Below are 21733 nucleotides of genomic sequence, written 5' to 3' on the forward strand. Positions count from 1 at the left end.
TTTTTATTGGAGAAATCCACCATGCTTCCTTGCCGAATGCTGGCCTTCTCTTGCTTTCTTACTCCTTAGACTTACCCAGTCCGAGCCCTTCATATTTTGGGGGCTGTGGCTCCCACCAGCCCCATGCAAGCTTGCAATTGATAGAAGTTGTTGTTCGAAATGTATGGAGGGCTCTTTCTCTCTTCTTCCCCTTCTCTCCTCCAAGGCTGAGAATCCAGTCTCTCCCATTCATTTGCAGCGGCCCTTCAGCCACTGTGATGAGTGAAGAAAGGAAATGGCTCTGAGCACTGATGGCGCAACAGCGTTTCTGGCCACTGCTGTGCTGCTAGCTTCTCTCAAGAGGCTCCAGAGTTACACCAGTGGCTCCACAGAGAAGGGAGAGGAATTTGCTGGTGCTGCACGGGCCCTCTTTCAAATTCTGGGTTATTAGCAGTGTGAGAGCTCAGGGTTAATGAACACAGCTTCTCTCCCCCCCCCCCACTCTGTCAGAACCCATCTGTTCATTATCTGTCATGATAAGTAATATATCTAAAGAAGAAAAATCAACTAGGGTATCAAAACTATCAGGGATAATTCACTGTCCCTTGTTTTTTACATCCTTGGATTGCTGTGAGAATGTTGACATTCCTGTGTTCTATTTTAAATAATGATCAGGGTTTATTTCCCCCTTCTCCCCTCTCCTCCCTCACTCCCCCCACCCAAAAAAAATCACCAGGGAGAAGCAGAAAGCAGCCCTGCCAATGACCTGCTTCAGCCAACCAACAGCATCCTCTGTGAGCGGGGTGACGTCCCTGCCCATCACAGCTTCCTCCTCCGGAGTGGGCAGCCTCGTTCTCAAGACAGCCCACAGCCTCACAGCAGCTCACATCATGGCAGAAGGGAAAAGTGACTTTTTAAGGCCAGTGGCAAATGGCAAAATGGTTAACAGCTGAGAGGTGTTACGTTTTCAAGCTCGTGATCATGCTAAGGCAGCATTTACACTATATTATATGATGTATATATTTTTTAAGAAAATACTATTGGGGTGATTTGTTTCCTGTGGACTCTTTGATACATCAGGCCCCTCTCAACTTTGCATTCTGGAAAAAGAAAAGAGAAAACAAACCACTTTGCTAGGCTCAGGTGTTCACGTTCCACAAGTGGTTTGTAAAAAGCTTAAGAGCAGCTTTTTAATTTGTTTGTGGAAATTCCAGGGCGCCTTCTGAGCCGTTCTTGTTGAGAGACAGCCTCTCTAGATAAATTTGCAAGTTAGTTCATTGAAGCCAGCAGATCCTTGGGGTGAAGTGACTCATGGGAATAGAACTCACTTGTTTTGCCTTGTTTTGTTTCATGAGAGAGGAACTTGTATCTGGTTGCAGTTGCTTGTTTCTTCAGCTGTGGAACTTTGCATGAAATAAGCACGTGAGAGAGAGAAAGTGAAAGAGAGAGGAGGGCTGGGGATCCTCTTAACATAGGACTTAATTCAGGGTTGATACACTTTTTCTTTTTCCTTTTCCTTTTATCTTTGCACGACTGCATTATATGCAGTAGTGTAGCACTTTGCATATTCCTGTCTGGCCCTCCCCCTTCATTTCCCCTACCCCACCCCTCTTCTGATTTAGAGCTTGGTATTTCCACATATCAAGCAACTTGCCTGTGTACAAATAATAGAGTGCAAAATCGAAGTGCCTGCATCCTAGCGCTTACATCTTCTGTCTCTTTACCTGCTCTTGAGTTGTAAGCAGAATTGTTACATCGACAACGGGCTTGTCCACACTGACCGTACTTTTCCGTCTGTGAGACGCCCCCTCGTCTAATACATGGGAAAGTACGGCACTGTCCTCTGCTCTTTCCAGGCACAATCTGGGGGTCCCTCCCCCTTTTTTTCCCCTCTGGAGTTTTCTCTGCAAAAAACCCGCTCTTTAAAGATCAGCAAGCTCAAAGAGCAATCTGCAGAAAACCCAGATGGGTGTTTGCGCCAATTCATATTTGAAGAGCAGGTTTTCACAGGGAAAGTTTAGGGCAGAACCCCTACAAAAAGCCACTGAGACGCAGTTTGTTAAAGTGTAGACCTCTGCCTAGAAAGAGCAGGGTAAGACCTAAGTGTGGATAAGGCCAAAAACCCACTGCACTTGTTCCCTGGGCTCCGAGTTGTGCAGCTCCTTCGGCCAGATCAGTCCCCAGAGCCTCAGCATCAGTCGCTCCCTGCAAAAGAAACATTTTCTGTCACATTTGCACTGACTTGACAACACAGTATTGCTATTGATGTACTTGTCAAATAAGAAGTGATTAGCCGTTCTTTTGACACTCATTGTGTTGTTTTGATTATAGCATTACTGAGAAGTTTAGTGTTTAGGTTATATTACTGACTCTTGACAAGGCCTTGAACACTTAATGGTATAGCTTTAGTTCGGCTTGTACAGAACAACGAATAAATGTGTCTTTTTAAAAATGTGACTTTAAGGAAACGTAAGTAGGGAGCCATCACCTGAAGAACACACACCTCTTGGGCCCTGAGCCGTATTTTCTTTTACTTTCTTGCTTTAGAAACTCAGGGCACCTAGAAGGTGGTAGAGCAAAAGAATGCTTGCTGGCAAGATAACACCTTCCTCATTTGTCTTCTGTGGCTTTCTAGTTCTGATTTTTGCATTACTCCTCTTCTTCTTTTTTTGCAGTGTTTGATAATTAACTTCTGTGAAGTTGTTTACTTGGAGAATTGTACTGGGATATTTTAGCCAAGTGACATTTTCACAGGTATACTGTACTCAAGGGCTCGTCCCACTAGCAAATGGCTTGTAAAAGAGACGATCATGTTACTCCTGGCAGAACAGAGCTGGTGACTGTTTGGGATGCCACCCCGTGTGCAGGATCAGGCCGCTTCTTTTCACTTCCTTTTTTAAGAAACAATATCGTGCACACTTCTGGATTAGGGGTGGGGCAAAAACAGGCATTTCTCTGAGGGTTACAATACTGACTTGCATCCTTTTTTATTTTATATCTGCTGACTTGAAAGTTCATGAAAAAAAATTATGTTGTAAATATTATTATCTGAAAAAAAAATCCAAGCATTAGTTTATATATATTTATATAATATATATAATTCCAGTGATGTTGTGAAAGACCCCGGCCACTTATTTAATACTAAGGCACAAAGAGCTATTTATAATATGTCAGCCAAATCCCTTCTCTTAATTTCATGGGGCAATTCCTCAGGCTGCTCCTCCTGTTGCCACCTCACTCCTGCAACAAGAGAAACAGGGCAGCTGGGGATTTGAGACTAAAGTACCCGTTTTCTTTAAACTTGTGACTGTTAAGATTAACTGATTTTGGTGTGGAATGCCATTTGGGTTGTTACTGTGTTCTCTGATCCAGCTGGGAAATCTTGTATATATAAATATTACATTTGAAATGCTTCCAAAAGTTGTTGTTTTTTTGCGCTATATGTAACTTCAGATATATAGAGATATATGCAAAACAGCCTCTCTCTCTCTTTTACTGGATATTTAAACAATAAGATCTTCTGTGCTGCAGGTGACGTGTTTTTTAAGGAGGAAGAAAATGAATTGCTATTTTATTGCAAAAATAGACAAATATTAGAAGTCTGAGAGATCCTCATTTTTGCCCTCAGGGAAATAGCCCCTCTGTGAACCGGAGCTCCCCCAGGCGCCAATACAATCCAAGGGTGGATATATAGTAAGACCTTGGTTGTGCTGCTGGGGAAGGGGGCGTGGCATAAATTGTTTACAGTTCTTCGTTCACTTGTCCAGTGGCATCGCATAATTTTAAAAGCCACCATATTTCTGCTGTCCTTTTACCACCTGGACTGGGAACGAGCTGCCTTTGTGCTTCTTTGACAGAGGCAGCCAGAACTCCTGCACTACAGTAGTTTTGTAGAAAGGGCCACACACTTGTCAGGAAGCCTCTGCTCCAAGGTTGTACTTTAAATCTTCAACACAGAGAATTGCAGGCTCAATGAAACAGCTGGGACTTTCTCGCCATGGAAATGGCATCATTCTGGCTGGGCATTGTCCACCTCTGAAGCAGTTTGTACAAACCAGCCTGTCTGGGTGTGGAGCAGTCAACTTACGGTACATCCCTTGGATGCCCTTGGGCTCCCAGCCACCACCAACCATCCCCAGGCAACATGGCCAAGAATAGTCATAGGTGATGGGAGCAGCTGGTGGTGGGACCCAAAGAAGCTCTGCACCCCTTGTCTTTGGGACAGCCAGAGGGATGGGTGCTGAGATGAATCAGCACCATAGCCTGCTTTGCAGCTGTGTCTTTAGAAAATTAGGCCAACCAGAGGAGAGCCAGGCGGAGAGAGCAGAGGAGGGTGGTTCCTGCCCTCTGCCAGCAGGTGGCATTTTTGTAGGCAGGTGCAGGGGGGATTGGGGGCACGCATACTGGGGGGGGGGGTAATTGTGGTAGCAAGAAAAACTTCAGCTGTGCTTCCTCATAATGTGCATTTCCTCTCCCCCTTCGTTTTGACTCAGTGCTTTGGGTAGCAAGCTTCAGATGTGAAACAAATGCTGAGTGTGATGGTAGATGAGACGTTGAGCTGCATAGAGAAGCTGCTGGCCTGTGCTAAGGAAGAGTGGCGGGTCTGTGGTAGGCCTGGTTTGACCACTGGTCACTGCCAGATGCGCTGATCGAAATTAATACCTGGTGACAGTTGGAGTGTAGAACACAGGGCTTGCCTAAAGTGTGTGTGGCCAATGCCAGAACAGAAGTCCTGGTAGTATCCTTTCTTCCATTCTTTTTTGATAATTTGAAAGCCAGGTCTGTTGTGAAATAAACTTCATTTACAAACAAAAACTCCATGCGGCTTGGCTGTGGGTTTTCTTGTGGTGAGCAGTTTTCATGTCTAATTTTGTGAGCGGCTGGCATTTCTCAGTATTTGATTAAGCCTGGCCTGCTTTGCAAAGGGTTCAATCTTAAGTGCTTGCATCTGCACCCCAATATTATTTGGGGAGCGGGCAATAGCCAGCCATTCACTACCTGTGGGAGATGTTTATTTTTAAGCCCTTTGTATTTAGGAGTTCTATATTTAGAGACTGAATTTGCAAATAACATGGCATGACACAGTGTTTTGCTGGGGCGTGTTCCTCCCCTGTCTGAACTCTCAGCCACTTCCTTGGCTCTGAGGAGGGGCAGCAGCACGGTACTTTGCTGGCAAAGCGATATTACCAGGCGTAAGGGTGGAGTGGGGTGGCTGAAGTGGAGTGAGCCAAAACTGTGAGCATCCCACCAGCCCCAAAACTGAGAGAGCAAATTCCTGTCCACCACACACACACAGGCTTTTGTGAAGCTTTTTAATGGACACTTTATATACTTGACAGAGTTTGAATTAAAAATAAAAACAATTCTGGCTGTGTTTCTGAGTGCCAGAAAACAGGGCGAAGTACACTTTTGCACAGATCCCACCTGCTTACCCAGAGAGAGTCCTCGGTTATTTAGTCCAAGGCATGGGGATGCATGCATTTTCCTTATCTGTGCAGACAAATAGATTATACTGTAGTTGTGATACAACATGCGTGGCTTTTCTTTGTACTGCACACACACACCCTGTACAGCCACTCCAAAGTATTGTGGTTTAGCTTGCAGTATCTGCTGTCTGCATTTATACTATATACTACATATTCTTTTCCCTGGAAGTTAAAAGGAAAAGAAAAACACCACTTTTTCTTTTATTGTTGCGTTGATTAACATTTTATAAACCTGCTTGGCCCAGAAAGTTTGGGAAAAGAGGGCTGTTTGTCAATTCTACAACCGGTTGTGAAGCTGAAGTGTGAATATTTCTACGTCTGTATTAGACATTTTCTTTGCAAATCTATTGTTCGATTGAAATGTAAATGAAATAAAAGATGGTGTACACCCATCATGTATAATAAAGCAGACACCATCGCTACGGTGGATTTAATGCCTCATTTTTAATGATGCATACTCAGCTTCTATTTAAAAAAAAATATTTAACTTAAAAAATCTGTAAAATAAAAAAGGGATCTATTTGGGGCGGGGGATGAATTCTATTCCATTTAGTTCCGTTTTCAATTTCCAAATTCTGTTGTTTTTCCCTTTTGTGTTATAGGAATAGGATTTACATGGGAAAGCTTAGACCATACGGTCTGTATTTTTGGGGAGGGAAGTTTGAGTGATGGGTGTGGGCTTTGTGATTTAGCCTGAATAGCGGAGTGAAGTCTGTGTGCGTGTCTTTTCTGTTGCACTGAAGTGAAAAGATAATTAGCTTTTGGGCTGGACACGGACTTTAGCGAATCGTGGTTTTTTTCAGTGTTTGAGAGAGAATTAATAGAAAAAAAGTTTGCAGTACTTGACATGTATTTGCATGCCGTAAAATAAAACATTTTGTCCACCTTAACTTGTATTGCCTTCTTCTCTAAACATGGGGGTGGAGGGGGGGTTGTCTCAATTTTTGCACATTGAAGTTGGAGGTGGAAACTGTTAGCTAGGCATTCACAGTGATAGCTTGCTCTTCTCAAAGGTGTTATAACTCACGGTTAGATCACATGCTTTGGTTCTTTTGTTTAAAAAGTATTGGGCAACAGAGGATGGGAAAGTCCTTTCTGAAGCAGAGTGGACTGGTCCTGGGACAGGTAATCTCTGCTGGAACATGATAGTTTTTCCTATGGATAAGTCACAATTGTGGGTTTGGGTGCGGGGTCAGTCTGGGTGATGCCTTGAGGCCCTTCCAATTCTTGGGGTCAGCGACAGAATCTAATAAAGGAGTTTGCTGAACTGGCCTGAAATTTTTGTTTATAAACTTTGAATGAGCTTTTTTGCAAGCGCTACAGCAGCTAAGAGATGGTGCCTTTCAGGCTAATGGATGGGCCTTTCATCCACCCCACTTTCTTAGGGTAGGAAAACAGCCAGAATTGTGTTTGAGCTGGAAACAGATGGAGGCTGTAGACCCATGGATACTCTTGCTGGAAGCAGGCTGGAAGCTGGAGACCCAGAGACACGCTTGCTCTGGGCTGGACCCAAAGATGTGGCTGATGGAGAAGCAAGAGCTGTTGGGGTATTGATGCTGTGAGCCCCTCCTTCTCATGCTCAGGTTGTATAGATGTGCAAATAAACCATGTACCCTAAATACACCACAGTCCCTGATGACCTTCATTCCAAGGAACCGAACCTGGCTAAGCTCCTGGAACCTCAGGGGTTTCTCATTACTTGGAGAATGGGTTGCACGTAACAATATGTACGAAATCTCATCACAACAGTGAACTTCTAATCTGCCCCCACAAAAGGAACGACATGAAAAATGCTGCTCTGGCTTATTCACACTATATGTTTAAAGTACTACAAAGCCACTTTAAAACAGCCACAGTTCCACCCCCCCCCCCCCAATAAAAAAGAATCCATTAAGGGTGCTGAGAGTTGTGAGGAGACCCCTTCCCAGTGCTATGGTTCCCAAAGTGCTTTAACAACCAATCCCTCTTTATGGGGAATGCAAGAAAAAGAAAGGAGGAAGGGAGCTAAATCCTGCTTGTTTAGAGCAGTGTTTTCCAACCTTTTTTGGGCAAAGGCACACTTGCTTCATGAAAAAAATCACGAGGCATACCACCATTAGAAAATGTTAAAAAATTTAACTCTGTGCCTATATTGACTACAGTGGTGCCTCGCAAGACAAAAAGAATCCGTTCCGCGAGTCTTTTCGTCTTGCGGTTTTTTCGTCTTGCGAAGCAAGCCCATTGACAGAGTAGCGCTATTAGTGCTATTGGCAGTTTAAGGGCTATTAACGCCTATTAAAGGCTTAAGGGATTAGCGGTTTAGCTGCTAAAAGGCTTTTAGCAGCTTAGCGCTTCAGAAAAAGGGGTTGGGGAGCGGAAAAAAAACTCAAAAATTTTCGTCAATTTTCGTCTTGCGAAGCAAGCCCATAGGGAAATTCGTCTTGCGAAGCGCCTCTGAAAACGGAAAACCCTTTCGTCTTGCGGGTTTTCCGTCTTGCGAGGCATTTGTCTTGCGGGGCACCACTGTATATATAAAGTAATTCTCTTGAATAGGAATCAAATAAACACAAAGAAGCATGGTTTAACATTCAAGCATGGTTTAATATTTTTTTCTTTAATGGCAAACAAAAACGTTGCGGACCGTTCTCTGCTCAGCGGGGATCTGCTCTGTGCGGAGAGGGAGATGTCAGAGCCCCGCTGCTCTCTATGGGGAATCGGATGAGAGCGGACCACCTGTCCGCTCTCATCCGATCCCATCCAATCTGATCCCCACCCAGGACGGATGGAAAATAGGGTGGACACAGTCCAGCGCCCACCTAGTGGGCGAAAATTTGACTTTTTTTTTTTTATAAAAAATATCTTTCTAATTTTTCAATTTTCCCCACGGCACACCAGGCAACATCTCGCGGCACACTAGTGTGCCTCGGAACAGTGGTTGAAAAACACTGGTTTAGAGCATAGTAAGAGCCTGCTGGGTCAGGCCAAAGGGGGCCCATCCAGTCCATCATCCTGTTCTCACAGGGGCCAACCAGATGCCCCAATGGAAAACCCCAAAGTAAGACCCAAGCACAAGAACAGTGCTCTCCCCTCCTGTGGTTTCCTGCAACTGGCTTTCAGAAGCACTGATGCCTCCATACGCACAGGCAAATTATTATTATTATTATTATTATTATTATTATTTATTTATTTATTTATTTATACCCTGCCCATCTGGCTGAGTTTCCCCAGCCACTCTGGGCGGCGTCTAATCGAGTGTTAAAAACAATACAGCATTAAATATTAAAAACTTCCCTAAACAGGGCTGCCTTTAGATGTCTTTTAAAAATAAGATAGCTGCTTATTTCCTTCACATCTGAAGGGAGAGCGTTCCACAGGGCGGGCGCCACTACCAAGAAGGCCCTCTGTCTGGTTCCCTGTAACCTCACTTCTCGCAATGGGGGAACCGCCAGAAGGCCCTCGGCGCTGGACCTCAGTGTCCGGGCTGAATGATGGCGGTGGAGATGCTCCTTCAGGTATACAGGACCGAGGCCATTTAGGGCTTTCAAGGTCAGCATCTACACTTTGAATTGTGCTTGGAAACGTACTGGGAGCCAATGCAGATCTCTCAGGACCGGTGTTATATGGTCCTGACGGCCACTCCCAGTCACCAGTCTAGCTGCCGCATTCTGGATTAATATGCAGTTTCTGGGTCACCTTCAAAGGTAGCCCCATGTCGAGCGCATTGCAGTAGTCCAAGCGGGAGATAACCAGAGCATGCACCACTCTGGTGAGACAGTCTGCAGGCAGATAGGGTCTCAGCCTGTGTACCAGGTGGAGCTGGTAAACAGCTGCCCTGGACACACCATGGCCTAGTAGCCATTGTTATCCTCCACTGAATTTATCCTAGTCCCTCTTTTAAGCCTGTCCAGGTTGGTAACCATTGTTGCCTCCTGCAAGAGGCAGTAACTGGTTGGCACAAAGAAGCGCTTTCTTGTAAGAGATGTTTGACTGTGGATAAATAGGGAAAGAGGAGGTGGCCGTGTAGAGCTTGGCTCTTTTCTGCAGTGGCTCCCCGCTTGTGGGATGCCTTCCCCAGGGAGGCTCTCCTGGCACCTTCATTGCATATCTTTAGGCAAAAACATCTCTCTTCTCCCAGGCCTTTGAAAAAAATTGGGAGGGTAACTGTTTTTTGTTGCTATGTATTTTTTGTGTTTTCATACGATAAACTGCCCTGTGATCCTCCTATGAAGGGTGCTATAATTTTTTTAAAAAACAGGGAGCAAGACCGATCTCCCCCATCCCTCCCCGTCCATGGTGCGGTCCACGGGCGGCATCGGCCGAAAGAGATCCGGCAGCAAGTGCAGTTGCAGGCTGCTATTCCACCTTACCTCTTAGTGCCGGGGAAGCTCGTCCCGGCAACCTTTGCGCCTCCCGCTCCCTCCCCCTCCCCTCGCCTCCTGTCACTAGGAGACCGAGAGAGACACTGAGGGAGAGCGAGCAGATCCCGGTGAGGAGGGGGAAAGGGCCCCGATTTCGGGGCTGCGGGCACCGATCCGTAGTGCGACGATCGAGGGGAGCCCTGGGGAAGGGAGGGAGGAGCCTCTGCCCCACAGAGGTGGCCAAAGGGCGCTGTTCGCGCGTGGGGGAGGAAAGGGTTAAGCACCCCGTGTGTGGCAGAGGGTGGGTCTGCTTTGTTATGGGGGGCCCCACAGCAAGGGGGTGGGGAGGGCGAGGGAAGAACCCCGGCTTTCTGTGGGGTGGAGTGTGTGGGGCTCGTATGTGGGAAGGCGGCGTGTGCGGGGGGGAGGGCCCGGTGTCTGGCTCACAAGTGGGGATTTGGGGCGGGGTCGTGTGGGGCAGCGGTGGGGGGTCTCCTGTGGCGCGCGGGCACCGAGATCGTGTCGGGGGCTGGCTCGCTTTCCAGAGGGGCGATGCCCCAGGGCATCTCTGCGCCTCAACGTCTTCTGCATTTAGGGGTTCCCCCAAACCCCCGTTTTCATCCCGGGGGGGGGCATCAAGGGGGCGCGCGTGGTCGCCCCCTTCCCCATCTAACCCCACCACCAGCCCTGCGAGGCAGGTAGAGGCTGAGAGCGCGTGGCCGCGGCCCAGGGAGTGGGGGGGGGGCTCGATCCAGTGGTGTAGCGTGGGTTGTCAGCACCCGGGGCAAGGCAGGTAATTTGCGCCCCTAACCCGTGGATTTGCGCCCCCTAACCCCCAGATGTTGCGCCCGGTGCGGCCGCCCCCCCCCCTGCACCCCCCACGCTACGCCACTGGCTCGAACTCTGGTCTCCCAGGTCTTAGCCCCCCCCCACACACACACTGATCCCCTGCAGCACCTCTGGCTCGGGGGGGGCGGCAGCATCTGGCTGTGCTGCAGCGGAGATAGATGCATGGAGGGAGGGCGGGCAAGGGCGGGGGGTGGGGAGAAGATTCCGCTCCTGCTCCGTCTCGGCTTAATCCTTTCTCGAGCGGGGGGAGAGCGGCCAGGTGGCATGGAGGGCAGGGGGCTGGGCTCGCCCGCGCGGGCTCAAAGGGGGCTTTGGGTTGGGCGCGCTCGCTTGGTTGCAGGGGGGAAGTCGGCTGGGGCCTCCGGGATCGAGGAAGGCTGAATCCAGGCTTCCTTATTTAGGCTCGTTTTCTCTTGGGTGGATCTTGTTATTATTTGCATAGATCGCAGGGGAGGCATTAATTGGCTAGGTCAAGTTCAGAAACATATTGATTGGCATGCTTTCGGTGGATTCTTGTGGCCTAACTTAACCCCCCCGCAAACAAATCTCGCTGCTGCAAGCGGAAGACAGCCAACCACGCCCTGGGCTCCCCGCCGCCCTCACTAGAAAGGAAATACATACAATAAGCGAATAGGAAGAGTGACTACTGACGCAAAATCTGACACACACTGTACACTAAATAAAATAAGTTTTAACAACCACCCCTTCTCCCCACCCCTCTTTTCTTCCCCGACCCTTTAACTACATACAACACTAGTGGCTCACAACAAATGTAACTGATATGTAGAAAAGGCAACCTGAAAAAAGGGACAATGCTTGTGCTTTCGTAAACCAAGAAAACCTTTAATAAAAATATTATTTTTTTAAAAAAGAAACATAAGAGGACCCTTGTTGGATCAGGCCATGGAGTCCAGCATCTTGTTCTTGCAGTGACCACCCAGATGCTCGTGATGGGAACTGCCACATTACCACTGTCCCCTCCTGCATTAAGAAGCAGGTTGCCAATAATGGGCTTTTTATTTGTCTTATTTTGCTTCTATGCCCTTCACAGCAGCTGACCGCTCAGCTTTTTCCATCTGTAGGACAGGCAAAGTGTCACCCTGCCGGCGATATTTCTGATAAAATGGTAATGGTAATGGTAATAGCTTTATTATTTATACCCCACCCATCTGGTTGGGTTTCCCCAGCCACTCTGGGCAGCTTCCAGCAAAATATAAAAACAACAAAACACCAAACATTAAAGCCTTACAGATACAGGGCTGCCAGTGTGGTATTGTGGTTAAGAGCGGTGGGCTCGTAATCAGGGGAACCGGGTTCTTGTCTCCGCTCCTCCACATGCGGTTGCTCAGTGACCTTGGCCCAGTCACACTTCTTTGAAGTCTTTCAGCCCCACTCGCCTCACAGAGTGTTTGTTGTGGGGGAGGAAGGGAAAGGAGAATGTTAGCCACTAGGAGACTCCTTCGGGTAGTGATAAAGCGGGATATCAAATCCAAACTCCTCCTCCTGCTCTTCTTCTTCTGCCTTCCGATGCTGGTATAGCAAAATCAGTTGCTGTTTTTTAAGGTTAGCATCATTGAGAATGTGGGGTAGGGCTAGTGTGCCTATCTCCCCCCAAGTCCACACTGCATCCTTTATTTTGCAATACTGAATGGGAGTGTTGGCGTTGTTCTCTAGCTCCTTTCTCTTCATACTTAAACCTAGATTATGTAGGACATGAAATGGGAGCACAGAGCCTGGCTCAGAGGTCGAAATCTCCCAAAGCAGCAGCAGCAGCAGCTGTTCGGCTTAACAGGAAATGCATTTTAATAGTGTGCCTTTGATCTCATTCTTTTTTTAAAAAACAAACAAACCATAGCCTTGATCTCAGTAATTCACAGTAAAAGTTGTGCATCCCTCACAACAAAACTACAGGAACCCTACAGCCTACCGGAGTCTTTGCCGACCTAGTGTCCTCCAGATGTTTTTGCTGGCGCTGGCAGCAGCTGTTGTTGAAAACATCTGGGGGGACCAGGCTGGCAGAGACTGACCTACCTTGTCCCTCAGAAGCTTTTGACTATGGCTGATCTACTGTAGTCTAGCACCTGCTTTCACAGTGTCTGACCAGTTGCTCATGGTTTTGAAAAGCCACAAGGATTTGAACACCAGACCCCTCACGCCTCCTGTGTTTTCCAGCAATTGGTACTCAGGAGCATTGCTTCTTCTGACTGCAGAGGCAGAGCATAGCCATCGTGGCTGGGAGCCACCAACATCCCTCTCTTCCTCCATGAATTTGTCTAGTCCTTTCTTAGATCCATCCAGGTTGGTTACCATCACTGCCTCCTGGGGAACGAGTTCCCTGATTTTTAACTCTGCGCTGCGTGAAGAAGTTAGTTATTTTATCTGTCCTGAATCTTCCAACATTCAGCTTCATTAGGTGTCCACAAATTCTAGCTTTAGGAGAGAGGGAGAAATACTTTCCTCTATCCAAAAACAGCATCCATCAAGTTACATATGCCATGAAGCAAGGATGCTGAGGCCTTATTTGCAAACCTGCAAATGTCCACCCTGCCCTCTTGAAGAGCATGCAGAGTAACTTGCCCACCTCCCTCTTTCCAACAGCTGCTGCTCTGGGATTTCCAGTAGAGTCAGCCCCATTGGTTCTGATGTGTTTGCTAATCTGATTGGTTTGCTAATCTGCATAATCCTCTAGATGGGATGGGGAACCCTTTTTAGCCTGAGTTCTCATGTGGCTAACCTTCCATATAAACTCCCCCATCTCTTACATTAACAGGGAGGGGTGGGTGGGTAGCTATCTGTCATGTATGATCTTGTTGGGATTCCCGCATTGCCTGGGGTGTGCTGGATGACCCTCAAGATCCCTCCCAGCTCTGCAATTCTGTGGTTCTACCTGGGCTTTGTTATTTTTAAACCCAGCTGTTCTCATTCTATGTTATTTAGTTTTACCTCTTTCAGTTTTTGACTATTGTAATTGTTTCTCTGTTTTATATATATGTTATAAAATGAAATTTTATTAAATGAATCGAAATGAACCCACTGAGTGTCATTTTACAGTCAATACATATTTATTTATTCCATAAAATTTATATACCGCTTGACTGTAAAAAAAGAAAAGGACCCTCAAAATGGTTTTTAAAAAGGTAAAACGATAAAACTGGGGGGAAATCACAACCATTAAAAAAAAAAAAACAGGGAGGGGGACCTCGATGCAGACAGAGAAGTCCCCATGGGCCACAACTGACGCATAGGCTAGGCACCCCATTTGAGGGAGTCATAAGTTCTCACACAACTAGTAGCCCTTTGGCTCGCGATTGGAGCTGGGCTCTTATTTGCCTGTGTTTTTTTTGGGCAATTGTGAATTCACTACAGAGGGGACTGAGCAGCAGCAGTCCCCAGCAGCTGGACCAGGCTGATGTTTCCCCTTTACTGACCACATCCTTCCTGGCCTGGAGGGAGGAGGCCAGTGCACTGTCAGGCATGCTTGAGGCAAGAGAGTTCCCTTACAGTGACATGGGCATGGTTCTGTCCTGGGGCTCATTCTCACATCACTTGGGCCTCATGGCAAATCCTCTCCTGCCAGGTGTTGTTCATCCCCGTTCCGAGGTAGGCTCCCTCTGCATCTGGAGGCTCACTCTGTCTCTCATGGCTAACAACCCTTAAGAAGCCCAACCTTTGTGGACCGCCTGAGCTGGTTTTTAAAGAACCCTGGGTCATCACTCCATCTTTGGGTAACCTATTCCCTGCACACCACATTTTCTGGACCAGAACTAGAGATGCTCCTCCCCCCCCCCCACTATTATTCCACGTTTTGGGCTCCTGAGCTGCTGCTCGCATCTCTTGTTTCACGGGAGAATCTCGCTTCCTTGTTTTGTTTTTTTGTTTTTTAAATATTTTATTAAGGATTTTCTTGTTTTACAGTGTAAGTGTAATGCCTCATATTCCCCCCCCCATGTAAAATTTTTACAAATCCGTTTCATTTGTTGAGGCATTAGGGGGAGAAGAAAAAAGAAAAAGGAAAAAAAAGAAAGGGGGGTGGAGGGAGGGGAGATGGATGGGGGTGGGGTCGGGTAGCGGTGTTTCTATTATGCTTAATGTATGTAGAGTTTGGTGTCAGTGTGCTTGTGTTGTTCACTTGTGTTCCTTTGAATATTGAGCAACTGCATCCCAGATGGCGAGCAGAGTGCTGTATGCAAATCCGTGGCGGAGGGAGCAGATCTGGCTCAGGATAAAGGGAAGGATTAAAAAGGGGTGGTGCTAAACGGGAATCCTCCGTGTCAGTGCTCATAGGTGTCAGTGTCTGTGCTATGCAGGTGGCTAGTTCATTTGCAGGCTGAGCAAACGGTAGGCGTGGGCATTACGGTAAGTCCTTCTGGGACCTGAAGAGGTAGGAGAGGGGGGGGGGGGTTGGGCAAGGTCACTGAGAGTGTAATGTGTCCTTTCCCTTGACTGCCATGCACCCCGTCCACCTCTTTAAAAGCCAGCGATGAAGAGGGGCAGGTCTCACACCCCTGAGTGAGATTTCATCCACACTCATCCCTGTAACCTTTATAGGGGCAGAGCCTGCTCCTTCTCTCTGCTTCCAGAGGCTGAGGTTGAGCTTGCACCTTTAAGCTCACTCTAACCCACCCAAGTTGGATCGGGGAAGAACTCGGACAACCCTCCAAAGGTCCATTTCCCAGTGGTCTTTCCAAGCAAAGCCAGGGCTGCAACTGAGCTTCTGTTAACCCTTTGTGCATTCTCTTGGCAGCTCCCCACAATGACTACCCTGGACGACAAGCTGCTGGGCGAAAAACTCCAGTACTATTACAGCAGCAGCGAGGAGGAGGACAGCGAGAAAGAAGAGGAGCGGGAGGAGCAGCAGCATGGCTCCCCGCAGGATGCCACGGAACCCAGGAACGTGGTGCTGAGCAGCGATGGCAGTGCGGTAAACACAGGTGTGCCTCCCTTTCCCCCAGGTCCCTGAATTCACCTACGACTTCCTTAGGGCTGAGCCGATCAGTTGCATTTGATACGCACAAATGATCCTTCAAGGCTAGTCTGCTGGGGAACGTTTTACTTAGTTTTATTTTATTTTGCAAAATGTATATACAGTGGTACCTCGCAAGACGAATGCCTCGGAAGACGAACAACTCGCAAGATGAAAGAGTTTTTCGTTTTCTGAGTTGCTTCGCAAGACGGATTTCCCTATGGGCTTGCTTTGCAAGACAAAACGTCTTGCGCCTTTTTTAAAAAAAACCGCCAATGCATTCCTATGGGAAACCGTCAATACACAGTGGTGCTTTGCAAGACGAAAAAACTCGTAGAACGAAAAAACTCGCAGAACGAATTAATTTCGTCTTGCGAGGCAGCACTGTACCAAAAAAACAACAACAATGACAACACCTGAAAACATTTTACAAAAAAAATCAGGAAGAAGGATTAGCAGCAATGTTTTAAGACTTTCAGAAAGCTAAAATGACAGTAGACTAAAACAGATTAAAACTCACATCAGCTTTCTATTCGTGTTGTCACATTAAATGATTTATAAAACTACAGGTGAGGATCTCAAACTATATCCTTGTTCTTCCTGTGTATGACATTATTATTATGACTGGAATGTAATTGAAATCAACAAGATTTTGGAACGCAGAAATAAAGAAAATCATCAACTCATCAATTCTAGCACGTGGGGGGCCACCTTATCTAAATTATATAATTTGGTATTTGAATGATTGATATTATTGATTGTATAATAAATTGGTATTGTTATAATGAGGCTATTATTGGATAACAATTGAAAATTACTAAAAATTATTATTAAAAAGCTCACATCAGCTTTCAAAACATCTTCGTAGACTTGTCCAAGCAAAAATGTTTTTCAGCAATTTTGTTGACAAATAGGCAGGGAGTTCTAAAGTGTAGGTGCTGCACACCAGAATATTGAGTTCTTACAAATGTGGAACAAGTATTACCGTATTTTTCACCCTATAGGACGCACCGGCCCATAGGACGCACCTAGATTTTGGGGGGGGGGGGGGGATAAAGGAAAAAAATTTTCCCCCCCAGGCGCGGGGCTGGGGCGGGGGAAGCCCGAGCTTCCCCCTCCCCCAGCCCCCAGAACGGGACCCAGAGCAATGCCGAAGCTGCGTGCCGAAGCTGCCAGCCTTCTACCCAAGTCGGGGGACAGCAGGAAAGGCGCGCTGCGCCTCTCCCGCTGTCCCCCGAGTTTGCGGGGCTGGTGACGGGGAGGAGCAGGCTTCTCCCCCCCGCCAGCCTTCTAACCAAGTCAGGCTTCTCCCCCCCAGTTTGTCGGGCTGGCGGTGGGGCTCTCCTGAAGCCTGGAGAGGGAGAGGGGTCGGTGCGCACGGACTCCTCTCGCTCTCCAGGCTTCAGCGAAAGCCTGCATTCGCCCCATAGGACGCACACACATTTCCCCTTCATTTTTGGAGGAGAAAAAGTGCGTCCTATAGGGCGAAAAATACGGTATGTGCCACTTCTGCTGATTGAAGCAGTTGAATGGGCATTTGTGGGGCAAGGCAATCTCATTGGTAATGTTGGAGATGTTTCCTTCTTTGAAAATAGGGTAGGAATCCCCAAGTTAAATGCAGAAAGGTGTAACTCTTCCAGATATTTAGAAACCCTCCACAATTGTCCAGCTGTCAAAGCTGTGTAAGAGACCCACCTCTTGGCTCCTGCCTGGAAGAAGCTTCCCTGTGGTAGCTGTCCCACGCTGGGAGGTAAGAGCCTGCCTCACTCCAGATCCAGCCGTTGGTTCCTTCTGCCCAGGATTCCATGTTCTGACTGGCAAAGGCTCACCAGGGACTTGTGCAGAGACATGTCTTTTCCCAGAACCTGCTCTCTCTCTGGTATTATCTTTTGTATGTGGTTTTTATGTTGTATTGTATTTTATATTGTATTATTTTATGAATAGCATTATATTCATATGCATATAAATTTACAAACATTTATTTGTTATTTTTCTATAAAATACCCATTATGGGGTTTGTGCTTTAATGGGACATTTGGAATTCCCTGCTAGCTCTTGACTGGGATGTAAGCAGAGCCCTGCCCATAAGAGGGGGAACCCTTCTAGTCCAGCTTCCTGTTCCTATGGTGACCATTCAGGTACACCAGTGGGAAACTTCCAAGGAAGCCCTGAGTGTGAGAGCTCGTTCCTCCTGTGGCTTCTTGCTAACTGGTGTTAACAGTTACCGTAATTTTTGCTCTATAAGACTCACTTTTTCCCTCCTAAAAAGTAAGGGGAAATGTGTGTGCGTCTTATGGAGCGAATGCAGGCTGCGCAGCTATCCCAGAAGCCAGAACAGCAAGAGGCATTGCTGCTTTCACTGCGCAGCGATCCCTCTTGCTGTTCTGGCTTCTGAGATTCAGAATATTTATTTTCTTGTTTTGCTCCTCCAAAAACTAGGTGCGTCTTGTGGTCTGGTGCGTCTTATAGAGCGAAAATTACGGTAATACATTCTTTTAGGTGGGGTGGGGGCGCTTTTGTGTCAGTTTCACTTGGGATGGTTCTCTTTCTATTCATGCCAGCCTTTTAAATGCCTGCTGACAACTTTTCTATTATTACCTGCCCTATGCAGGCAATGAAGAATACATCTTTCCACAATGGTTATAATTGACGTCTGTTTTTAACCATTTTAATGGTTAATATCATACGTTTTTATTGCTATAAACCGCTGTAATATATGTTTGTTTACTGCCTCTGTGGAGACCCTTCTGGCTAGTAGCCTTGCCACCCAAGCTGGTCGCCATTGCTGCCTCCTGTGGGAGAGAGTTTTGTAGTTTTAACAGTTCAGCCATGCACTACGTGAATAAGTGGTTTCTTTTCTCTCTTCTGAATCTCTCCAGAGTTCATCCACAACTGTGATGTTCAGAGGTTTGTCCAGAGTCCTCTGTCCTCAGGCAGGAGTGCTTGTGTGTGTGTAATCCATACAGGATTTTACTTGAGCTCAAGGCTAGCCTGCTCCTCATATCTGAGCTAATCCAGCCTCCCCCATTTGGCTCCCCAAAGGGGAGCCCTCAAGCAGGGCCTGAGTCCAAGAGCGCTCTCACCCACCCTGCCCTGTGCCTTTCAGCAACTGCTGTTCAGAAGCACCACTGCCTCTGACTGTGGAGGCAGAGGCACAGGCACCGTCTGTTATTGATGTGGCAAGTTGTTGCTGCTTCTGTTGCTGCCTGCTTCATCCCCTCCCTCCCTCCCTCCCCAGGCCCCAAAGGGGTGATCAACGACTGGAGGAGATTCAAGCAGCTGGAGACAGAGCAGCGGGAGGAACAGTGCCGGGAGATGGAGCGCCTCATCCAGAAGCTCTCAGTGACATGCAGGTCCCACCTGGATGACGAGGAGGACAAGCGGAAGCAGAAGGAGCTCCAGGAAAAGCTGAATGGCAAGGTAACAGGCACAGGAAGGGGGGCATTTTCCTTGTGGAGTCCAACCCTCCCCACAGGCATCCCTGGAGCAGGTGCAGGCGGGGGACCACCTGCCCTGAGTGGCACTCAGCACCTGGTGGTGGAGCTGCCAAGTGTTCAGGACGCAGCTAGCATAGGGAAACCTGCAGCCCTCTGGGTATTTTTGGAATCTAGATCCCATCAACCAGCGTGGCCCACAACTCAGGGTGATGGGGAGTTGGAGTCCCCTACTGCACCTGGGGTCTTGTGCTTGTGCCGCCTCTGGAGTAAATCAGTTAAAAAACAGGCAGGCAGGAGGCAGGGGATTTCAAGCAGGGAGGAATGCAGGTGAGTTAACTTTCGGGGGAACTTAGTAGCAAGGGCTGGCATGTCCATTGGCCTTGGTGAGGCAGTTGCCTCAGGAGAGGGGCAGCAGATCCTGGGCGCCCAGAGGTGCACAGCTCACCTTCTCCTGCTCTTGCTGTTTTTGGTGGATGCCTGGGAAGAGCAGGACTGCTGCCACCTGTTCCTCTCTGTCATCCTTCTTTTCTCCCCCATTTCCTCCAGCTATCTGCAACTGCCCTGAGTCGTCTCAGGCAAAGGCAGCTGTAGGAGGGCACCATTGACTGCTTTGCCTAAAGTGGCAAAATGTATTGTGCCGGCACTGCCTCGCTTGTTGGGAACTTCCTTTCCAGCTTCTGAGCTGTCCTCCAGCAAGTGCCAATTTAAGCCGCTTTTGTTTAGTGCTCCAGTTGTAATCAGCATCTTTTTATTGATGTTATGCAGCTCAGCCCAAGCGTGCCAGGGGGAGGGGGGGGAGGAGGGGGCAACGGGAGGACAGGAGGGTGGAAATTTCCGTTCCGCCTTGAGTGGCACAGGGCCTTGGGCCACCCCTGACTGAGGAGGCATCCTGTTTCCCCAGCTCACCCTGCAGGAGTACAGTGCGCTGCGTGAGGGCCCAGATGACGAGGAGTTTCTGCAGCAGTACCGCAAGCAGCGCATGGAGGAGATGCGGCGGCAGCTGCGCAGCGGGCAGTACTTCAAGCAGGTCTTCGAGATCCACAGTGCGGAGGCCTTCTTGGACACCATTGACAAGGGGCCCAGAAATACCCTGGTGATGGTCCACATTTACGAGGATGATGTCCCAGGGGCTGACTCCCTCCACGGATGCATGGTCTGCCTGGCCACTGAGTACCCCGCAGTCAAGTTCTGCCGAGTGCGGAGCTCCCTGATCGGCGCCAGCTCCCGCTTCACCACCAGCGCCCTGCCGGCCCTCCTGGTCTACAAGGGTGGGGAACTGGTGGGCAACTTTGTCCGTATCACTGACCAACTGGGTGAGGACTTCTTCGCCGGGGACCTGGAGGGCTTCCTGCAGGAATGCGGCCTGCTCCCTGAGAAGGACCTGGTGCTCCTCACCTCCGTCCTCAAGGCCTCCTCATCCTGCCTCAGCGACGACAGTGACCTGGAGATCGACTGAGGGCAGGCTAGGGTGAGCAGAGAGGCGCCTGTGAACCGGCAAGTAGAAAAGCCCACCCTTTACTAGCCCCTAGAAGGCAGTTACCCAGTTGCCACACACAAACACACATACCGTTCCCAAATGGAGGAGCCACCTCAAGCCTCCAGCTGAAACCTGTCCAGCAGCCTGTGGCCCCTCTGCCCTGCCTTCCCACCACAGAGCCCTTGCCGCTGCCCCTGATGGGTCTCGAAGCCTAGTTGCTGCTTTGCTTTTATGCTTTTATGGATCTTGCACCTGTATTTTGCACAAGCAGGCATTTTGGCCAGGAGCTGGATGCCAGCAACCCACCCTCCCAAAGGAGTAGGCCTGCATGGGGCTCACACGAACCCCGAGGTGTCACATGGGGTGGGGGAGTTGTGCTGATGGGAGTTCTAGTCCAAAGCACCTTGAGGGGACCCAGGCTGGCAGACACTGTTGCAGACCATAGCTCAGTCCCAGTAGTTGGCTTGGTGAGTCTGGCTATTCTCTCCGGGGGTCCTGGGCATTCCTAGCATTCATTTAACAACCCTTGATGTGTTGCTCTGTACAACATCGCCCTCAACAGCAGGTTGCCCTATGCTTGTTTGTGGATGTTCGTCCCCTGTGTTAATCTACAAGACATGACCTTCTGCCCTGTTCCTCCAGCAGAAATGGACTCTATTTTGCTAAGCTCTCTTTCAAAATGTGTGATGTATTCCTAACAGTTTTTAAACTAATGCAATAAAGACATGAATATTATTAAGCTTCCTGTCCAGTTGTTTCTTTGAGCAGCTGTTGGTGCTATGCAGTCCTTGTCCCAGGGTTGTTGTTCATCGGGAGGAAGAAAAGCAGAGCCACAGGTACAGATGGTCACCCACGGAGGCCGGTCTGTTAGGAGGGATGGGGCATTCCCCACCAACATCAACCAGCCCCAACATGCCTACCCCCTCTTGCAGCCAGTCCAGAGTGGTGGTGGCAGCAGCAGCAATCGTTTCCAGTGTCTTCCTCCTTAGCCTCAGTGTTGCCCATGTAGAACTTGCTGCCCCTTAATTCACCTTCTGCTTTGTCAAACAGATGGTTTTCTCTCATTTTTAATGACCCATAAATGTGACTACAGATGTGAAACCCTGCAGTTAAGGTAGCCAGCAGGGTGCCCTCTGGACTCAAATGCAAGAAGAACCCTGCTGGCCCGTCTGGTCCAACATCCTCTCCTCCCAGTGGCCAACCCA

General features: G+C 48.3%; 2 protein-coding genes across 7 annotated transcripts in view; both read left to right on the plus strand.

Annotated features, from left to right (window-relative positions):
* The window catches only part of RC3H2 (ring finger and CCCH-type domains 2), a 49460-nt gene extending 43105 nt beyond the window's left edge, over positions 1-6355 (plus strand). For all 4 annotated transcript variants that reach the window (XM_083422902.1, XM_083422903.1, XM_083422905.1 and 1 more), the window contains one exon: positions 716-6355. In XM_083422902.1, coding sequence (XP_083279028.1) covers positions 716-932 — 217 coding nt within the window. In that variant the 3' untranslated portion in view covers positions 933-6355. The remainder of the gene's footprint in view (positions 1-715) is intronic.
* A 3440-nt stretch (positions 6356-9795) lies between these two features.
* PDCL (phosducin like) lies at positions 9796-21267 on the plus strand. 3 transcript variants are annotated; one of them, XM_083423189.1, is made up of 5 exons: positions 9883-9930; positions 12824-12949; positions 15396-15582; positions 18853-19034; positions 19953-21267. In XM_083423189.1, exons 3-5 carry the CDS (start codon positions 15405-15407, stop codon positions 20505-20507), a joined length of 915 nt encoding a protein of 304 aa, XP_083279315.1. In that variant the 5' UTR covers positions 9883-9930; positions 12824-12949; positions 15396-15404; the 3' UTR covers positions 20508-21267. The 3 variants fall into 3 exon arrangements, with proteins under 3 accessions (XP_083279314.1, XP_083279315.1, XP_083279316.1); XM_083423188.1 differs by lacking the exon at positions 12824-12949 and having other exon boundaries at positions 9796-9930; XM_083423190.1 differs by lacking the exons at positions 9883-9930; positions 12824-12949 and adding an exon at positions 15126-15314.
* The last annotated feature ends 466 nt before the right edge of the window (positions 21268-21733 follow it).

This window comes from Podarcis tiliguerta (assembly GCF_965153285.1).
Source record: "Podarcis tiliguerta genome assembly, chromosome: Z".
NCBI classification, from domain to species: Eukaryota; Metazoa; Chordata; class Lepidosauria; order Squamata; family Lacertidae; genus Podarcis; species Podarcis tiliguerta.

What these genes read in the sequence shown, in the direction of transcription:
- PDCL (XM_083423188.1), top strand. Translation starts at nt 15,405, where the DNA reads ATGACTACCCTGGACGACAAGCTGCTGGGCGAAAAACTCCAGTACTAT. An exon ending in TGGCAGTGCGGTAAACACAG is followed by an intron (nt 15,583 to 18,852) that starts GTGTGCCTCCCT and finishes CTCCCTCCCCAG; the next exon opens with GCCCCAAAGGGGTGATCAAC. An exon ending in AGGAAAAGCTGAATGGCAAG is followed by an intron (nt 19,035 to 19,952) that starts GTAACAGGCACA and finishes CTGTTTCCCCAG; the next exon opens with CTCACCCTGCAGGAGTACAG.